At 41.8% G+C, this 21,857-nt stretch overlaps 1 protein-coding gene across 5 annotated transcripts in view; it reads right to left on the reverse strand.

The window, feature by feature from the left end:
- Positions 1–10,976: 10,976 nt before the first annotated feature.
- Positions 10,977–21,857, reverse strand: part of gpc5c (glypican 5c) — a 120,300-nt gene continuing 109,419 nt past the window's right edge. For all 5 annotated transcript variants that reach the window (XM_044369410.1, XM_044369409.1, XM_044369408.1 and 2 more), the window contains one exon: positions 10,977–13,381. In XM_044369410.1, coding sequence (XP_044225345.1) covers positions 13,194–13,381 — 188 coding nt within the window. In that variant the 3' untranslated portion in view covers positions 10,977–13,193. The remainder of the gene's footprint in view (positions 13,382–21,857) is intronic.

Genomic DNA, 21,857 nt, shown 5'->3' on the forward strand with positions numbered 1-21,857 from the left:
AGATCTTCGTCCAGATTGGCAGCCTCTCCCTCCACATCGGCCTTGGAAACAGTGGGAGTCCACGTCTCTGTGTGGTTCTCAGCCCCCTTATGAGGAGTCCTTCATTATTGCCATTTAAAGAATATCCACACATTCCTTCAACATTCCTCAGCCCTCCCCTGTAAAGAAGCAGTTTATCACATTACTCCTCCTCACATTGCTTCAATTTGCTGCATATAAAGTGGGATGTATCAGTGCTGACTCAGTTTGATCACCAGACACAAATACAGTAAGGGACTGTGTAAGTATTAAGTCTTACCACTGACATAAATTACCAGCTTTCATGAGCATGTTTTTTTTTCTATTTTGAGAAATCCATTTTTGAAAGCAGCCCAGCTTCAGTACTAGCATGTGTTTGTCTGAAGCCTTTTTCTCTTGCCTGCTCTGATCAGAGTGAAGATACTAATGGGGAATTGTCATTTAGAAGGATGATTCTCTCAGCACTTCCCTCATATGGTGCTGTAAACTGGATTGTAAAACAAATCTAGCTTATAAATATGTCAGCTGGGAAACTGTCTTTGGTTTGATTTCAAATGAAGCTGCAATACTTGGTGTACATTTCCTGCAGCCTGAAGTGGAAAACGCTGTGTGTCTCATCACTGATGCAAAAGGCCCTTTTGAGTGAAGTGTCATTTACTGCAGCACATGTAACACCTGTGTGCTTGCGTAGCATGTAACATTGTCACAATCAGTGATGCATACTGTACATGCTTGCTTTACAAGTGAGAGGCTCTTTTATTTCTCGGGACATCAGAAGAGAAAGACTATAAACACTATATGACATAATTTGTAAGTGCAAAGCTATCTAAAACCATTATTGAAGGAGAAAAGTACCAACTGGGCAAGACTCAGGCTCTACAGATTTATTTAAATAACATTTTGATTCTGATTGGATCTTTATCAAGTCAAATTTTGTATGTCTTAGTGTTTGAATGAATGTGTAGATTGGAGTCAGTGTGTGGGCACTATGTTTGTTTCCTTAATAGGTATATCAAAAATTAAGTGAAGTCAGCTTTATTTATAATTGACTTACATGTGATAATATCAAAGCATTAGTGTTATTGCTGTATTGAGAAAATCTACACTGTTCATATTCTGCTCCTAGAGAATTAAGTCACCAGTTTTTAATAATAGACGCAGGTGTAATTAAAAACATTAACCATGACTCCATTGCACTGCGGTGTCAGTAAGCCATCATACACAGTACCAGGGCCCTGGAACTGTTTCTCAAATAGACAGCAGCCATAATTGATTATTATTTGCACCTATGATTTTTCTGCTATGTCAAGTCAGATTGTGAAAATTAACAAAAAACTAATTGCTCCATTGATAAACAGTTGGGATGTAGGATTGTGGAGTTAAAAATTAAGTGACGTTGTAACTTAGTAATGAATTACAGTAATGTGATTTCTTTTTCAGGAGAATTACAATCTGATATTCACTACAATTACTAATCCCGTCATTGCTCCTATACTGTGCTTTGACAAGTTAGGGAGCTTTTTTACTCTCTTATGAGGAGTTTGATGGAGGGTTGAATAAGTTGGGTATCTCTGTGATCAGTGGACAGACTTGTCGGGTAATGTTAGCTTGGCACAGGGACTGGAGGGTCATAGCCTTCACAAAAGGAATTGCCCTATTTACATGCTTGCTATCATTAACCTCCCAGAAGCGGATGGTTTTGTTTAGAGTTGAAAGCACGTGAACTCTGCAGCTTCAGGTGAATGTCAGGAGTGCCGTGTGCAGTCACTGCAGCTAACGTTAAAGGCATACTATGCAGGATTTGTCACTTGGTGTTTGTAAGCACATCATTCAAAGTTGTCCCCTCCTCCCTGGCTCAACGACACTAAAGCGAGCTGAGAGCAGACCTAGAGAGAGAGAGAGAGAGAGAGAGAGTGAGCAGGGGTGGTCAAGCAAGCTAGAGAGTGAATGGAAAGAGAGACTGATGCTACCGAGAACAAAACCTTTGGTCAAACAGACACACAGACAGAGAGCAGTGGAGAGAGACGGAGACAGCAATGTAACCTGGTCGCTATGCTATGAGTTCCAACCTCACACCCTGAGCCCTTTTATTGGCTGGGCGCTACACACCCACTGCCCAAAGGTTGATGCCGAGAAGCGTCCCAAACACAGCAGAAAAATAAGAAAATACAGGCAGAAGGCCGGGTCTCTGCAGATAAATTTACTGCCACACACTTCTAGTGGTTCATGAGTGATGATTGACAGGGACATATATACATATATTGTTTTTTAGGAAAATCATGCATAGTATACCTTTAAGATAGCTGGTAATGGTCAGTAAGCAAAGTTTGTTACCAAAAAGAATACATAGGCTGACTTCTTATACCATAATGTCTTGTTTTCTATTTTTGCGCCTGTTCAATACAGAATGCGCAATGTAGATTTCATTGTTTGAAGGCAGTTTTCACTTAGAGCTGTGCTGAGTAATGAAAGTAAAGTAAAGTAATATATTATGCAAGTATTTTGCAGTTGTGTTTATTTGTAATTAATAAAGTAATGTACATTTTTCAAGTAACATCCCAAATACTGCAAACCATTTGTGTCAAAGCATTTATAAAATATGTAAAATATCATACATTTCCACTAGATTACCTCCAAAACTTGCCATTAAGAGTACAGTAGTGGCCTATTGGTTCTCTTGTTGCTAGATTTTGGTGGAATTTTGTCCCAAGTTTGTTTGTGAAACATTAGGATTCATTTTTGCTTCACAAAGCTACCATAAATCATGTCATTGCTCCTAAATTACTATATGAATGGAATAATCATTAAAATGTTCTTGTTTGTCATTGTAAATCATTATTATTATTGCCATAGGGCATCACTGACATTAGTGTAATTTATGGTGGCAATGTAGCTTATGTTCTTAGCCCTGCATATTATCAAGCTCACTGATTAATATATAATCCAGACACTATATTTATAAGTAAATTTTCAGCTACTGGTTTCTTGACCCCAACCCCCCAATCTCACCCTGCCTCCTGAGAATACTTGAGAATACATGAGAATATGCCTGTGTAAAGTCATCTCTAGTCCAGTTAGTACTGTGCCAAGTCAAAATAAAACAATGCACTGGAATGTTGTTGTCCCAACAGAACACAAGTCACCCAGCAATGTGTTTTGTGTCATTAACGTAATCCAAATCCCGTCTGGTATGAGGAGGGGAGAGTGTACGTGTTATAAGTATGAGGGTGAAGGCCTAGTGGCCCTGCAACATTGATTTCCCCTCTCTCAGGTCCTGCAGAATTGGACAGCAGCAGGCGTCTCTGAATCCATAATCAGAGCCAATCAATGATGCTCCTGTCTACCAACACATTCATTCATCCTGGGTCACACAGATACACACACATGAAGCCTACATGCTCTCACAAATACACAAACCAGCACATTAATGAGTTAACATTCACACTCCAAGTATAACATTCATGCAAATATTACTTTGGGTTACTTAACGTAATCCCTTGTTCTTTGATAACAGAGTGAGGTGTTCCACTATGGGGAATCCCCTTGGCGTGACCAACTATGGAAGCTCCGATGATACCATGTCTGTCAGTGACAGACAGGTCAAACTGTGCTCAGGGCACGCCCCATCATATTACCACAGTCAACCAACCCCTCTCAAATCATTCTAGACCAGCTTCTTTCTGTGTATATGCAAGGAGGGAAGTGATAGTGAAACACCTACTCTGGAAGCTGAGGATTTGAGAGGGGTTAAGGATGCTGAGAGACAGCAGCGGTTAGGGTGGAGGTGATAAGTCACTGAAGGCTCCAACACTGGGGGTTCAGCCAGCCCCAGTTCCCCCAGCTTAAAGTAGCTCTTGGTGGGAAGCTTACTCTTAAACGGACTGGACCAGTACTGGCTCATTTCCTTCATACAAGCAGGCACTGCTGGTATGGGTTGTTTTGTTGGCGGTTGGGCCGGTAGCTGCCCCTTACTATCATACAGGTCTCTCTCCATCCCCTCGGCATCCTGGGCTGCGGGCCATTGTCTCCCCAATTTTGATGTGACCCCTTTGCAGACCTCGTATACGTTGCTGTCACCTGGGAGAAAAGTGTTGGATGCACTGGGGGTCTGGAATGTTGAACAGGGAAGGTGGAGTCATCCTCTTCTTCATTCATCTTGTCCATGTTGAAGAGGTCAGAGATGGCATCACTCTGTATCCTCACAGCCTGGTCCGAATTCAAGGATCTTCCAGGATCTTTTCTGGCATTGATATACAGTGGGAACATGACTGGGGGCTATCAACGCTTGAGTATGTTTAGCGCCCATACAAGCTATGCACATAGGATGAGGGTCTTTGCCCAAGATGGATACACAGGCGGAACACAGCCTCTTCAATCTTCGGTTCTGACCCTTAGGGTAGCGGCTGAAGACATGGCGACTAGAAAGGAAGAAAATTGTATAAATATTTAGCAGTACTAGACGCGCCACAGCACATTAGCCTGTTGGTCCCTAGCACTAGCACACAGGGTTTAGCCAGAGCTAACTGTGCACTTTAAGAGTCTGCTCTTCATGACATGTTAGCTGAACTCCAGGTATTCAGCTCAGCTAACAAACTAAAGCTAAGTGAACCCTGGTAGACTCGTCGTAACGTGTTAGCCAGTGGGTATAATGTTACACAGTCACCAGCCACATCAGTAAGTCATTACAGGGTAGCCGGAGGAACAGCTCGCCTTGCTGTGGAAGCTGCTCCGAATGGAATGATCTTGTGTAACAGCAAAGTACACTTCTTACGAAGGACTTATTCAGCAAATCCAGACTGAAGCTTGGAACTGCGTTCGGCAATGTAGTCCTTAACGGGTTGTCTGTGAACTGTTGAGCAGGTATCCAAGCTCGCCCAGATGAGCTGAGGGAGTTTTGTATAGTTTTTCATGGGAAGAAATTGAGAATGATTTGAGAGGGGTTGATCAACTGTGGTAATGTGAGGAGGCGTGCCCTGAGCGAAGTTTGACCTGTTTGTCACTGACAGATGTGGTGTCATTGGAGCTTCTGTAGTTGGTCACATCGAGGTGATTCCCCATAGTGAAACACCAAACGATGTTAGAAAAAGAACTTATTGATGTCATGCAGTCAGATAAAAAAAATGCACAAGGAAAAAAATCCTGACAGGGCAAAGGAAGGAATAAATTAAAAAAGGAGGGACCAAATAATACAATAGTCATACAGGGGAATATGTGAGTTCAGTTCCAAACTGATAGAGATAGAAAGAGAGGGAGAGAGAGCTGGAGAGGTGGAATGGCACCCAAGGGAGCATTCACACCAGTGCTCATCCATCTCCAGGACATGAGGGAGGAGGCTGCCTGTAGCATGCCAAACAGAACGAGCCTGACAGAGAATTTAACATGAGATGCTGGCCAGCCTTGAACATGTGTGACAGACACACACGCGCACACACACACACACACACACACACACACACACACACACACACACACACACACACTCCTTAATCACACACACACACACAAGCTCCTCAATCACGCCTCTCACCACACACACACCTATGCAGACCCGACCGGTCTAATTGGAATGGGAGCTCATGCTTTTGGGGCTACATTTCTCTCTGGCTGGCGATTGTCATGTGGTGACATAGTTAATCTGTTTTCCTAACAGCCAGACTTTCATGGTGACTAATGTTCGGGCCCCTCTGCGCTGCCTTATTAAGACACAATACATTCTAATGACAACTCATCCTCAGCAAGCACTTATGTTTCTTTCATGGGTCAGGAAATAACTTTGGATCTTTTGTGGGCACATGCATGAATGTATATGTGTCATGTGTATGTTGTGTACAATAATAGACCTTTTTCATAGCAGACATTTTGACTCATCATAGCAGTAAAAGCACATGTGCAAATGATAACATCAACAATGGCTCAGTTCCATTAAAGTGTCCAAGGAAGCCATACTGGTGAACCATCATGCACTATAACAGAGTCATGAATTAGGAAGAACTAAATGGAATACAGCCATCATTAATGTTATAAATTGCACCTGTGCCTTTTCTGCTTTGACATGTCAAAATGCCTATTGTGAAAAATGTCTATTTGCATCTGCTAGTCAAATATATAGACTAATCCACAGGCTGATATATGTGTTGTGTACTACAGCCATACCACTATTTCTGCAGTGGCATAGTAAAAAAACACAAACACCAAATACGAACATCATGTGAATGTTATTCAGCCTCAAAACACTGGTATGAAATTGGTCATAAGAAAGGTGTTGGGAGAATAACTAACTAAAACTATGACTGAAATAACATTACTTTTGTAATAATGCAAAAATCAATTGAAATATTTAAGATACATTAAGTTGGCATATAGTTATAAATCAACACACTTGCGATCTATGTCTTACATTGTAACCAGATTAGATACATAATTTAAAAACATTCTGAGACATATAAAACTGTCAAAGTGAAATTTTATTCTTGCAGCGAGGAAATGTAAAATATACAAAGAGTATCCTGTCAGACGGAGCATTCCTAAGTTTAAGTAAGCTGATTATATTTATTTGCAGATGAAAAAGCATCTATTAAAACTGGGCTGTTTTTTTCTTGTTGAAAAGAATCTTAGACATCTAGACTACATATAACCCCTGTTTCAACAGCATGGAGCAGCAGGATCTCCTGTGTGCATAACTTAGCAAAAGCTGCATAAAAGCAGTTAGTCGTTCAAATACAAAACAGTGTTATTGAACAGGTTTTTTGAGACGCCACTGCAGTAAAGGTGGCTTGTTTACTTCCACCCACAACCCACATTAGTCTGATGAATATAAGCAGCAGCAAGGCTGGCAAAATTTGAGGACAGAGAACTGAGTCTATCTGATTAAAACAACAATATTCCTCACTATCCCTACAGAACTGGCCACTCCTGAAGGTCTGGGGGCAGATTCCAAAAGGGATCAGATCTATGACTGGCCAGTGCCCTCCCAGGCCTACTCAGGAACGAATGAGGGAAAAAAATCAGCCAGCCTGACTCAGTTGTTCTCCCCCAGCAGTACCCTATAGCATCCCCTCACTTACATGGATGTCCAGTGATGTCACTGTGCCACTATCAGGGTCACTGTTACCTGTTCATGTGTTATCTCTGTCAAGTCACCGTATAATGCACTGTAATGTCTGCATTAATTACAACAACAACAAAAAGGCCGGCGAAGGTTCAGTTCACACACTGATGCTCGATAAGTGCTGCTGTTTAACCCCTAATGGTCAGGTTAAAATCTATTCCGATTCTTTATATACAATATTTATCATCTTGTTCAATCTAAGATGAAAGTTGATATAGATGCTCTGCTTTCTCTTGTCTCTCATCAACTTAAGACATGGTGAAGGACATGAGTAAGCAGACCTTCGTGGCTGGTGAGTGGTGGGCAGTGAAGTTCAGAAAACCACTACCACCCTTTGGTCTCCTCAGCGAGTGGTTAGAAAGGGGTCCCAGCCAGACGCCCAGTCTTCTGGCTTGCGGTGTGGCAGTTCACGTCTGCCTCTATTTTTCTTTCATAACAGGCGGAATAAGTTGGGATTCTTGTGGGATCTGAGATTATTGCACAGCTGAATGGCTGTTCTGCATTATTGCATTCATATTTGGTGCTGTTCATACACAACCAGAAAATGACTTGCCAGAAGGGGCTGTCTGCTGAGTGCAGAATGCCTTCTTTTTTGCAATCTTAAACTTTTACAATTGTTAGTATCTATGAATGTGTTGTACCTGCATGTTGGACAGTGACAAATTGCCTTAGGAGTCAACAGCCAACCATGTAATGTATTGCTACGCAACAGTTTTTCCACAGTCTGACAGAAAAAGACAACAACCGCATGGTAGCTGGCAGGAGGATAATGCCTCCTAACACTGTTTACCTGCCCTCTGTCAGCAGCGTAGTGCATGATGGGAAACAAAACTGACAAGTGAGGCCAATCACTGAAGAGGAGGAATTAAGCAAAATTTCTTGTGTCCCTGTTGCAGATTTGATCTGTCAATATTGCCGAGGCTCCTCTTGATGGTCTGTCATGTCGAACTTTTGTTTAATTGGATTCAATTAGTCAGCTCAAGAGCTCATTGAGCATAATGCTAACTGGCCAGCGGTGCAGGGTGACAGAGGGAGAATTGGCAGTGACAGCTTGTGTTAGCCTGTTGTGAGGGCAGAGGGTGCTCTGAGTAGAGGGGAATGGATACAGTTGACAGTTGAAACTTAAGAAGGAGAGCTGTGGTTAATAGGAGCCGCAGGTCCTCCTTCGTTTCCCCTCTACCTCACCCAATTGTCCCCCTTTGAAAAGCTATTTCCAGTGCCTCCCTCTTTCCTTTGCTCCCTCCTCCTGGTCCAAGCCTGTCACTCTAATCCCCTGGCTGAAAAAGTAAGACAATCCGGGGGGATGCACCACTGCTGTCACCCTGTTACTGCACAATCAGGTTGATTTCAGGGAACATCTGTTAGAAAATAGAGGGGTGCATCTTAAAGCAACTGATGCAACTGCGGTTCATCACTGAATGCGTGAATTACTCGTAGATCTAATCTTTACTAAAGCCAGGAAGGTTTTAGTGTGTGTGTGTTTGTGTGTGTGTGAGAGGACATTGAGGTGTGGACTTGGCCAAGCCAGTGGGACAGAAGCGCTGATGTGTGCTACCGTTTAAAATAGCCCAGACAGACAGCTGAGCAGCTGTGACCTCAGGTCCCCTGAACTCTCAGTTACACTCAATGACCACACTGCTCCTTGAAATGTGTGTGTGTATCTGCACCTACGGTATAATACACTTAATCATCCATACCCATTTAGAAGACATTAAACTGTCTTTATACAGCTAACCTACAAAAAAAACCTCCGTTGAAAGTAATCTTCAGACCAACTCTCTTTTGCTCTCATTATTGTCCATATTTTAAAGCCATCCATGGCTTTCTCTGTCAGTCAGCGGAGGTTATTAAAGGACGACAGACGGCTTTGGTTTTGTCAGGCAGGGACAATGCAGTCCAATTACAGCTCAGGCAAAGAAGAGGTATGATATCCTTGGACTGGGCACTCTTTCTTGCTCTCGTCTGCAGCCAGCCAGACACTCAGTTTCACAGCAACAAGCATGAAATAGACTCCAAGGATCAAATACAGTCTGCATGAAGTTGGAAGTGTACAGATGTGCGACAGGGTGTGTGAATGAGATCATTGGTGTGTATTTGTGATGATTTTGATGTTCGTAAAAGTGTATGTGTGTGTGTGTGTGTGTGTGTGTGAGAGTGAGAGAGAGAGAGAGAGAGAGAGAGAAAGAGAAACAAAGAGATTGAGAAAGAGCTTGTGGACATTGCGTGCTTAGCCAGGAAAGTGTTATTAGTTATGTGCTCCCAGGCTGATGGCAAAAACAGTGGGAGGTGTGGTGAGACTTGGAGGGCCACTGTCGCCTGATACATTGCCATCAAGTGCTTTTATAATCACTGTGGAGGAAAAAAACACCAGTGTTACCCTGAAGACCAATTATAAGCATTTCTTATAAATACTTTGCTTCAGTCCAATTGTATGCTTGTGACACATCTGCAGCTATAACGCTGACATGAGGGACACCACGACACCCCAGATTTAGGCCATAACCTCACTCTATTTGAATCGTAGTGTGGACGTAAAAACAGCACTGTCTGCATCACACCTTATGTCTGTTATTGCCAATAGTGTCACCCTACTGTAAATGTTTGCTTTGTGTTTATATGTGTCCTGAGCTAACGGCGATGCTAACATTAGAGCTGACAGCACAGACTTATTCAGAGCAATTATAGCCCGTGAATAGGCAAAGTTTCCCCTACAGGAGCAGCCAACGGGTCAGCCACACATCAGCTGAGCGAGCAAACTGTCACAGGCAACGTCGCTGTCATCACGACTGACTGTCTGCCACGGTCCTTTTCACCACCAAACCTATTCATGCCTCCTGCACTCCTACACTCTACCCCCTGCCTCTATTTCTGGTGCCAACACACAGAATGATATGTTTAGCAAGTAGCTTCCTGGATGCAAATAGAGAAGGTCAGACTATAACGGCTTGCCCTGCCTACACCATCATAATTCCCGACCAGCTGCAAGTATGGTCAGTGAAACAGTGGTGTGAGGGACTTGGAGACTGAACTGGACCGGAAGCAAGCAAAAGCAAGTTAAACATTAAAAAGCAATTAAAGGAATGGTTTGACATTTTGGGAAATATGCTTATTCGCTTTCTTTAGAGATCGGATGATTGTTACTCCTCTTATGTGTGAGAGCGTCATCAATCTTCTCATTAAAGTGCCACAAAGACAGCGAATAAGCATTTCCAAAATGTCAAACTGTTCGTTTTAAAGTACATAATGGCCTCAATGTGTGATATTCCTTTTTGAAGACAGGGGCAGAGTGAATTGTGTAATATTTACGACCCTACACACCCACACAGGTGTGTTCAATTACTTCGGCTGATTAGACCTCTGCTCAGATTGGAGTTGGGTGGAGCTGCTGTATGCCAATAATTACATGAGGTCACCCAACTCTATGTACTGATAGGAATGAAGATGAAAAAAATTTGTCGATTGTGGAGTTGAGTGAGCTTACCAGACTTCTGCAGCCATCTCCTCATCTCTGTTTGAGGTTATTGACTTAAGGCTACATTAGCTGCTACTAGCATAACAAACCCAAAACTCTGAACTGTTGGCAGTTGATATGGGTGCCATGTTTTGACAAGAAAGAAGAATGTGTTGAATAAAAAATAAGATATCTCTGCCTCTGCTGCATCTATTTTTCCCTTCATATTTATTTAGCTTTAAGCACATCTCTATTGTTTATCAATGTCTTTGATGACTGATATTTTTTTAAGGTGAGGCTATCGAGACCAGCAAAGAAGCAGAGCACATTCAATAGAGCTCAGCTACACTGTATCATACTGATATGAAAAAAGAAATGAGACACAAAACAAATGGCAAGTGACTTAAAATATGTACATTTATACACATGCGAGGGTATAGAGCAGTAAGTGATCTGTGGGTGCAATGAACGCCAGTCAGGAAAAAACACATACATGGAGGAAATCATATGAAAACAAATAATGGTTACAAAACAAAATGCGACACATTTAAACTGCCAATACATTATATGAATATAGAGATCTCCCTTCTTCATTAACTGCAGGATGTACTTGCATGTGGTTTAACTAGACTGGTCATCCATCTTCCAGTGTTATGGAGAGCTAATGGTCAATCACTTGTCAGTAGGGAGAGAAAAAGTTGTTTACATTAAAGGCTTGTTAATGGTAGAGGTATATCACTGCTCATAGACCCATATCAGCCTGTGAGTGTACAGACCTATTTTAGCTTAGATACTGTATCTGTGTAGCTTTTAGGCATTTTCAGCTTTAATACTGTATCTGCATAGCATTGACCATACATACATTCATTATCATCATTCACACAGGTACTATCTGCTGTACCACCAATACACCATCTACACAAGAAAGCAATCAGGTGTACAGAGGAAGCCATTGTAAAAGCCACACAGTTTGTTTGTTCAGCTATTGCTTCACTTTGCTTCATCCACATGAGGAATTATTTAAAACATAATTATCTGTTGGATTTTCAAGGAATGGTCTGCTTAAGAGTGGGTGGAGAGACATTAGAGCTTATTTGGTTCTCCCAAGAAATGTTACAGAGAAAAAAAAACATGTTTTTTCAACAAATACATGATAAATCCATTAAGATTGGCTTACACAATGGCTACCACTGTACTGGATCAAACTATTGATGCATCCAATATCGTAAAACTTGCTCTATGTGTTGTTTTTTTGTGTGTTAAATGATATTTTATTCAGCATGTGTGGGATCTGCAGCCCAAAGTCCTCTTGTTCGTAAGTTTCAAAGCATCATTTAAGAGAGAAAAAATAAAACCTGATGACATTTCATCAGTGAGATATTATGGTAAATGATTTAAAACATATGTATTTTTTGATGCTTTGCTGAACAAAAGGCCTGATCCTATCGCAACAATTTTGATAACTTGGTAGGTTATACATGCATTAATGTGCAATTCAACAAGCAAACACACAAAACTAGATGCACAATAAACATTAGTAAAATCAACAATGTACAGACTTTGTTCAAACGTCCAAAATTTGTCCATTTATGTCATAGGCTTGGGGTTGGAAAATTGTGTTCATTCCTGGTTTATTTGTTATAGAAATGAAATCCTTTTCTTTTTTTGCATTGTTTTCGATGCTGTATGGAGCAGACAAGCACAGTCCATTCATAGCATAGGGAAAAGAAAAGAAGAACGCATTCAGCTAAATCAGTTAAGAGCCTTTTGTTGAATTAGAACCTCATACACGCCATCAAATCTTTCCACCTATATACAGTTACATACTATACACACCTAGTTTGCCTGCACAGTGTGTTCATCTGTGCAAGTGTGCCGGTGCTCTACCTGGGAACTCATTACATTCTAAACCGTGCTGAGGTACACAGTCATTAGAGTATATCAAATCTGCTGTTCTGGGCCAGGCACCTGGGATTGATTTATCAATCTATCATGCATTCCTTAATCCTCAAAAAGAAAATGAGTAGAGTTTTCAAATGAGCTGAATACTTCTGCCTGGCTGACAACTGGTGCAGTGGTTATGATGAAGTTCTAGCCTGAAAAGATAAGTAAAAAAAAAAAAAAAACAAGCAGCAGAAAAAGAATATGGCTATATTTGTATATGTAAAAAGTGTCTATGTAAATCAGTTAATGTGGAAGCGTTTTTAAGAAAAATCAGAATGATGCAGTCCCGTTCTGAACCACAAAGGGCGTGTTTTTGTGAGTAAAGCATAGAGTGGTAGGGCTGTACTGGTGTGTGTATACACACATGTCTAGCCCATATCGTATACAGAGCAGCCTAGAAGCAGCAGGGCTAATCTTTGTAGATGAGTGTGCAAGGGATCACCCCCAAGTTCCTGCAAGAGCCCCCTGTCTACAGTCTCCTACAACGTTGTCCTCTTCTCTTCCAGAATCCTGTCCAGCTTTCCATTTCCATCATTATCATCCATCCATGTACGTTGTAGGACAAGAGTAAGGATATTATGTGAGATATGTATATGGTATGAGTGTCAATGTGCATGTATGTGGCTCCTAAAGGGGCAGGAGGTGAGGGCGATTTCACAGAGGGTGCTGGCATCAGAACAGGGTCCACTGGAAGCAAAGTGCAGCGAGAAGCAGTGCGAGGCTCCAGGGTTGTGCCCAGATGGCAGATGGAGAGCCCCCTATCACCCTCACTGAGGGGGGCTTGACAGGGCTCTCATATGGGCTGTCACCTCCAGGCTGTCTCCCGTTGGACTTTCTTTCACTGGAGACATCTGTATGTGCTGTAAGAGACAGAAACAGAGAGATGAATGTTTTGGCTCATCACAGTAATCACGGTAAACTGCTTTGGGCTTGTAAAATTGTACATTAGGGACTCATCATCATCTAATCACCATCCCCATCACCTCATTCCAAGGGTTTTCAAAAACAATCAGATCTAAAAATGCTCTATAATTATGTCTGTTACAGTTAGAGCGAGTTCATATGTACATCAGAAGAAGCACAGCTGCGGCTGTTTCAGTCGAAAGCTCGCATAATTAGTTTTGAAGAGTGCTTTAAAAAATTGAAAAATGCAACTTGTCTTTCAAATCACTTTACAGAAGGGCTTTATATAAAATGTATTTACAGTGGCACTGTATTACTCCACGGCTACCAACTCACTTTCATACCCTTTTGTCTCACAACTACACACATCAAACGTGTGCCAGAGTATACTATGATTTTTCTGCCCCACAGGGACACAGTAAAATGAAAATTGAACCTCCACCGCCATCTCCACACACACATCATGATGGAGGACTGACTGGCTGTCTAATCTCCAGGGGCAGATGATGGACAAGCCCTCACGGTGTCATTACAGCCAATCAGAGATAAATCAGCCTGATGAGGGTAGGGCAGACATTAAGCACCCTTTTTATCACAGGCCTCGCAAACACACACACATAAAATTACACACACAATAAAATCGGAAAGAAATGAATTCCTTCTGCTCATTAGCCATTTCTCTTTCCACTTCTCTCTATGGATCCCAGCCCAGTCCGACCCAACCCAGCCCAACTACGCATATCAGTGGATGAGAAACAGATTATCACTCTCAGCACAGCAGGTACATTACACACTCCCAGTCGCCCATGTGTAGGAGTTTAGGGCTCTGCAAGCTGTGTGTGAGGGGTGAAGGATAGCATGACTGTGTGCGTTGAAGGACAGAATGACTGTGTGTGTTGTAGTAGGGGGTAAACTAGTTATGGGAGTGCCAGAGCCAAGTGTCAAAACAGTTTAAGCTGTCACTGTCATAAAATCAGGTCAAGTTTGCAATGATCCCAGCATCAATGTGTGGGTACAGACCGGTCTGTCTGAAACTCTGCTTTCTAATTTAAGACAGTTACAGTGTCCTCTGTGCAGCAACTTCACTGTCAAACAACTTGAAAGCCAGGTGTGTGATAAGCTAGATATTGTACACATAAAAAACACCAAAATTCATAGCATACCACATAAAAGCTTTGAATACCTAACTTAATTCACTGTCATAAAAGAACAAAAATTATTGCTCTTTTCAAGCTTTCATCCAATATGAGTTTTTTCCTTTCACACCTGGCATGGTCGAATGTGTAAGAATACATTCTTTCCTAGAACTGAGAATGCATTATCAACCCATCCCTACTGTGCACTTGGGTTTGTATGCGTGCATGTGTATGCATGTGTGAATAGGCCTAGGCAGGGCTTCAGAAAGAGAGGGAGAAGTGTTTCCAGTGCCAATGTTTTTTGTTGTTCCAGTAGACAATAGACAAAGACATCATTTATCCCAAATCAGATTGCTGTTATTGTTTCAATGGAAATGGCTTGCATCTCATCAGGGAGATGTCAGAAACCAGCGTTTGAACGAGCCAACACACAAATACCACTCCACTGCAGGCTAACCAACTGGCTAATTAATGGCGCAGGTCCTTGCCAGAACAAGCAATTACAGCACAGACAACAGTCCTGCCAACTAGTTTAAAGGACCAGTGTGTAAGATTTAGTGGCATCAAGTGGTGAGGTTGCAGATTGCAATCAACTGAGTACCCCTCCCCTCACCCTCCCCTTCCAAGCGTGTAGGAGAAACTAAGGTGGCCGCGAAACTCGTGAAGAAAACACAAAAGGTCCTCTCTAAAACAAGTGTTTGGCTTGTACATTCTGGGCTACTGTAGAAACATGGCGGTACAACATGGCAGCCTCCATGGAGGAGGACCCGCTCCCTATGTAGATATAAAGGACTCATTCTAAGGTAACACAACAATTCTTATTTACATGGGATCGTACACTATTTAAAACATACGTATGAATATTTTATTCCATTTCTGACGAGTCCGCTCACTAGATGCCACTAAATCTTACACACTGGCCCTTTAAAGTGTATTTTTCATGTAAGGTGGCCATTCAAGAATGCATGGTGTTGGAATGCTTTGTGAACTTTGATATAAAACAAAACTGGATGCAATAAAATTAAGTTACAAGGCTGATAGTCAATACTCAATAAACTACCCAAGTCCATTTTCAGGCAAAGCCTAAACTGGTTATCTAGTGAGCCACCAGCTGGGAGGAGCACAAAAGAGGCGCAAGAAAAAAATGCATAATTTATCCACTTTTAAATGCCCATCAAAGTAGCGACTGATGTGCCAATTTCACACCACAGTACACATGCCCTGAAAAGCTATTCTGGGCACATTTGACCAAGATGAGAACCTGGAAAAGACCTAGAACATGAGTGGGGAAAAGAACACCTGAGCTCCTCTGCTTTATGTGTCGCTGCTGTTGTGATTGGGACACAAATAAGCAGCCCAAAATTTGATGAGTAGATCAATGTTGCATCAGTTGTAGATTTGTTGGAAATATTTTGAACACTATAAATATGTTTTAAACCATTTTTAAAGATGATAGCAGTAAAGCTTTGGTAAAAAAATGCAGCAAGACAGCAAAGCGCTACAAAACAGAGCTCTGCCATTGAAAGGTGCAGTTAAAATTTAACAACATAGTCATCATTTTATGATGAAATGTAATAATATATTGTGTCATATTTATCTTGAAGAACTTAGTTTTAAACGACAAACGATAAAATCTTTAAACGATTATTTTTATTTTGGCAGATTTACTGCAAATATGTGGGAAACACTCGAACCTTTTTATGTCAAGGAAAGAGTTTTTAACTCAATAACTGATATAGACCAGTAATTGTGTGTTGTATGTCAGTTTAAATTTCCAACAAATATGTTTTTCATGATATTTCATATGTCTGGTCTCCTTTTTATCTCAGAAAAATATCAGAAATAGACTGTATTTTGATACATTTTGAAATCAAATAATATTGAAAGGTTTATAATGATAGCATTTTCAGCAATACCACCTGGCAACAGTTGAGAAAAAACATTAAATTATTTAAGGTTATATAGGGGAACACCAACTTGAGAAAGAGAGGTGTAATGAAATAGTTAAGTCCTTAAAAGCATGCAACAACTTGAGGCACAAAGAAATGAAAAACCAGGAGGCCTGGAGGATAATGGAATGTGATGTTGTTGTCATAATGAGACAATGTTAGCAGATAAGCCTTGCCTCATAAGCTGGCTCATGTGTAAATCCCCCAAATATGGTGGGGGGAAAAGAAGGGAGAACAAGCAAGACAGAAAAGCAGAGGGTGGGAGGGAGTGAAGGATGACGTAGAGGGTAAGAAGAGAAAAACAGTTAGTTTGACTTTTCAGAATGAGGATGAATATCCATCGTCACTTGTATCAAGGCAGATGGAATCAATCACGTCAGACGACTTCAAGGGTATGCGATGGCACATAGACATACTTCTCGCATTACAACAACAGTCGATGACATATGTTCTGCACCAGTAAAAGACAAATGTGTTTTGATTGATAAAAAGCTTTATAATAGGCAACAAACAGTGACAGAGAAGAACAAAAACAGAAACCAGAAAAAAAATATGACCGGATTTCTGAGATCTGAACATGACCACAGACCTCATGTCTGGGAAGAAGTGTATGAATGTGTGCGTGTGTGTGTGTGTGTGTGTGTGTGTGTGTGTGTGAGTGTGTGGGCGTGGGTCCAATATTGAGCAAATGAATTGTGGTAGCTTTCATTTGTCACTAAAGCCTGTGTTAGACAGGGTCATGGAGAGGAAGAGGATGGGGGATCATGTCAGCTGGGTAGCAGAGCTCTAGTCTTTGAACATCTAACACTGATATACAGTGACTGTAGAACCTTTATAACTACATACATACATAGGAGCAACAAAGCTCAACCCAATCCTGTATCACTTGTTAAAAAGGACTGTTCTGTCTTCTGCCATCTTGTTGACCTCTGATTTGGCTAAGTGTGTGAGAAATGGTTCATAGTGTCCTTTGCCACTAATGCCTCTCCAGATGGGCAGATTGTGTCTTTGGAGGAGCCTCCATTTCCCACTGGCCACGGAGCAACAACAGCTGTTTCTAACAAGCTTGGCCACAGCACTGAAGAAGAGGTGGACCTCGGGCTCTGGCCAAGGGGAAGGATGGAAGGGAGGGGACGAAGAGAAGAAGGGAGGAATAGGGTTGGAAGGTGAGTGGGAGGAATAACAAACGTCTTGGCCATCATTTCTTTGGAAAAATTCTGAGGGACAGAAAATTGCATGATGGTTCTCTGGGCAACCATGCCATTTTTCTACTGCTGCTCTCTCTTTCCTTTCCTCTTTTCCTCTGTTTTTTTGTTTTTGTTTGCCAGCACATATTAAAATCTTCAAACCTATGTGAAGGGAAGAAGCAAACTGTTCCCAAACAATTCTCATTCTGTCTTTAACTGATAAGATTTAGTCTGTCTTTTCCTGTAAACAATAATACACACATACAGTACGAATGCACACAACACACATGGATGCACAAAAGCATACTCATACACTGGGACAAAAGGGCAAAAAGTTTACCACAGGACAAATCCAAAGTGTTAACCCAAGGAACTCAGGCCACACAATGTGTTGAGCATGTCTGACTGTGTGTGTGTGCGTGTACGTGTGTGTGTGCATTTGTGTGTTGTGCAAGCCTGCATGGGACTCTTGGCTGAACACTAGCTGCAGAGCTGTAATCCAATGAGGAATGGTGCTACTGTATACTGAGGCTTAGCAAGTTGTCACACTATATGCTATCAAGATGACAAGGCAGCTTTTCCAGACTAAGCACTGACTTGTAGCCATTACAAACATAGATCTGTGCCCTATTCAATTCAATTGAGGTCATTTTTTTCAGTTTTACTGAGTTAAAATCTACCCAAAATTGCCTATTGTAGCTTCTCACCCTAATTACAGTGTAGCCTGCTGTTGAACAGTGTAACTTAACCCTACACAGAAGCTGCATGTGTAGATGGAAGACTTTTGACATGTTTATCATGGCTTTTAAAGCACCTGTGGCAGTCTTTTGCTTCTCTTCCTGCTGCGTACAATTAAAAAGACGGTCAGAAGGCGGAGGTTTGATTTATGGCACAATGAGGGAGTATGGTGAGGTGGGTGGAGGTCAGTAACTTTACTCCTCCTCTCTCATTCTCACCATCTTCCACTCTCTTGGCTCACACCCCTGCCTTGACCTTGAGGTTCTTCTCCCTGCTAAGCGGTTGATGGGAGACGGATACAGGGGGAATTGTAAAGCAGTTTGTGGGTCTGGGTTTTGACAAGGCCACTGGATCTGCCTCACGGCGATGTTTCATTAAGAGAGGTGACCTTTGACACATTTTTTTACCACTCACACAGGCAGACACATGAGTGTAACCCTGCACACAGACGCAAATATTTACACATGCTTATGGTGCATGTACATATGTATGCACACACACAAACTGCCATGGTGTCTGAATAAGAAGTGGGGCATTAATGTGATTAGTTAGTCACTCCTCGTCATAGTGTGTGCTTGGCTCCTCCATAAGTTCATGACTTGTGAGCATGCCTCAGAGACAACAGAAGTACAATTTATCCAACTGTTCCTCTCTTTCTCCTGCGACAGCCCTGTCAAGCGGCTGAATAATGACCCTGTTGATTTGCTAGATCAATCCTTATTTGCTGTAAAACAAGATCTTTATGCAATAGCCAATATGTCTTTGGAGTGTAGGCGCCAGCTCACCGTTTTTCAAATGCAGGGAAGTCACTAAAAATGATTTGTACCATTAGTCTCTGTCATTATCAGGGCTAGAGCATTCTCCTGTGATCCAAACTGATGTGTGACCTTTGCCAGATATTTGCCACGTGCCATCTATCCCTCTGAGAGCAAGACGCTCTCTGTTTCCCAAGTGCAGAGAGAGAAGAGACACAGATGTGGTGCAATGTTCCACTCCTCCCTTTTAGTATATGCACATGGTTTAAAGTTTTATGATTGTAGATTTTACCCTTGTAATTTTCTACACTTAGACCATTTTGTGTGGATAAGCTGTTCGCCAGCCTTCTTTTGGGTTTCAACAATAGGAAGTTCAACAAGTCTGGTACATAGAGTTCACACTATGCATAAGTAACCTGTTAAGCCACACATATATTCAGTGACTACTGTTACTCCGTGGTTGCAACATTAACATTTTCACACAACACACAACTTGAATGCATGTACAAAGAGTCCTATAGAGTTATGAAGTGAGAGGAGCCGCTGGTTCTAGAAGTTTTCCTTTTTCTGTATTCCCATTTCAAATTTTTTAAATGATACCCTAAATTTTACTCAACATAGAGACTAGGGGTGGGTGATATGGCAAAAATATATCATATATTTGTTTCAGGCAGGATCTTATCACGATTCCTTTTCATGTTGATTTTTCAATAAGACTATTTTGCAAGTTACTGAACAGTACTCAAGATTAAAAAAACTTCATTGTCTATGACATAATGATAGAAATTTGTCTTAGGTTAGGGGCTCACAAACAACATAAAAACATACACCCATGAAAGACTCACATAAAATTATATTAAAACACAAACGATTCCTTAAATAAATAAGAGTAGGTGTGCAAAGCTGCATTAAAAAGTAGTGACAGTCTATTTGGCCTTGTTTCAAATGGATATTGCAGTGGGAAACAAAACTAACAGTAAAACCAAACTAATTTTATAGCTGTGTAGAAGTGTTAGATTGATAAAAAGCCATATAAGTGCTCCAACTGTGAGTCACATAACACTGTCTATGGGAAAAATGAATGGTGCTGTTTGGATTCAGGAGTGCCCAAAATACCTCCTCCCACTTCACAACTCTATACACACCAAATGATATGGACAAGTCTCTTTTATTCTTGGGTAAAGCCAGCATTACTAAGCTGTAGAGCTATCAGTCTGCCTCCGATCAGACCTTTATAGACGAATAAAAGACTGATGTTGCTCTTGGTGGTGATGGACCATGGATGTCCTGACACTATGTGTTTTTTAAGTCCTTTCTTTCACTGGTTCGCAGACATATACCTTCCCAAGCACTCACACGTTTCCTTATCTCTTTTCACCCACACTTTCTTTTAAAGGGGGGTAAGGTTAGAGGGTGGAGACAAGGGGAGGATGCATTCACACAGTTCATTACTGGCCATCCATCTCTGCTGTTTTTGTTCACAACTCACTCTTTATGTGGTGCTATGTCAGGCAGGGGCTCCTCACCCCTTCAGACTAATCTCCCTATTTTGTATTCAAAATAACACACTGATTTTGCGTGCACGCACACACACACACACACCTACACACACACACACACAAATTCACTTCTCTGGGAACTGTCCCCCTGGTTCACAGGCAACCTGTATAGGGAATCCAGGACTGGTACGGGGTCTCTGGCAGGCCACTCAAGGGGTGAAAGGGGCAGGAATACAGGGGCACCAGTGGGGTACACATCTGAGCCTACAGCTAGCCTAGCAACGGGCATAGCAGCATGGCAACTCCAGAGAAGGGATCAGTGCGATGGAATCTGCTCAGTGCGATTCTTGGCTGTACTAGACCATTAAACTCCTTGGCAGGATTAAGATTTACTCCCCTAAACACACACACAAACACATACACACAGAAACAAATAGGCAAAAGGGGCCCTGGGAGGACAGTGACCTCCACCAGTCAATGTGACAGATTCTCAAGATGGAGGGGAATCCTGAGGAGAAAACAGCTTTTATGCAAGAGAGAAGGCCTAGTGCAACTCCTCAATCTTGCACAGGCACACACACCACATTTCCCGCCAGAACACTCATTTAGATGATATCAGTGTTCAATCATACACACCCAACACTACACCTGCACACACTCAAACACCAGATGCCTCATTGCATTGGCAGGTGTCAGGTTGTCCTTGTAGACAGACAAGCGTGAAGGATGCAGACATAAACTCACATTCTGTACTGTGTGTAAACTGTCATTAGGGTGCTACCTGCTCTGAGACACCGAGAAGCAGCAGGAGTGCCCACACAAAAGAAAGATGCAGGGAATGGGATGCAGCCTTGTGTTGCTCCATGTGACCAGCCTCCCCTGAATTTAACTGATCTAAGTAATACTTGCCTTTTCAACTTCAAAGTGTTTTTATAAATCTGTGTGGGTTAGAAAAAAAAGAAAAAAGTTGTGATGTGATGTTATAAATGTTTGATTTTGTGGGGGTGAGTCAGATACTTTGATGTAAACTCTTGGTTGCATAACTGACTGCAGCTTTAGAATCAAATTACTTAGAAATGTGCACTATTAGTACACTGTCAGTGGCCCTTCCTATCTGCTCTACAATCAGCTAAGGCAATGAGAGGTCAGCCCCCTCCCAGCCCTCAGGA

The sequence above is a fragment of the Thunnus albacares genome, chromosome 12, assembly GCF_914725855.1.
Source record: "Thunnus albacares chromosome 12, fThuAlb1.1, whole genome shotgun sequence".
In the NCBI taxonomy this organism is placed as follows: Eukaryota; Metazoa; Chordata; class Actinopteri; order Scombriformes; family Scombridae; genus Thunnus; species Thunnus albacares.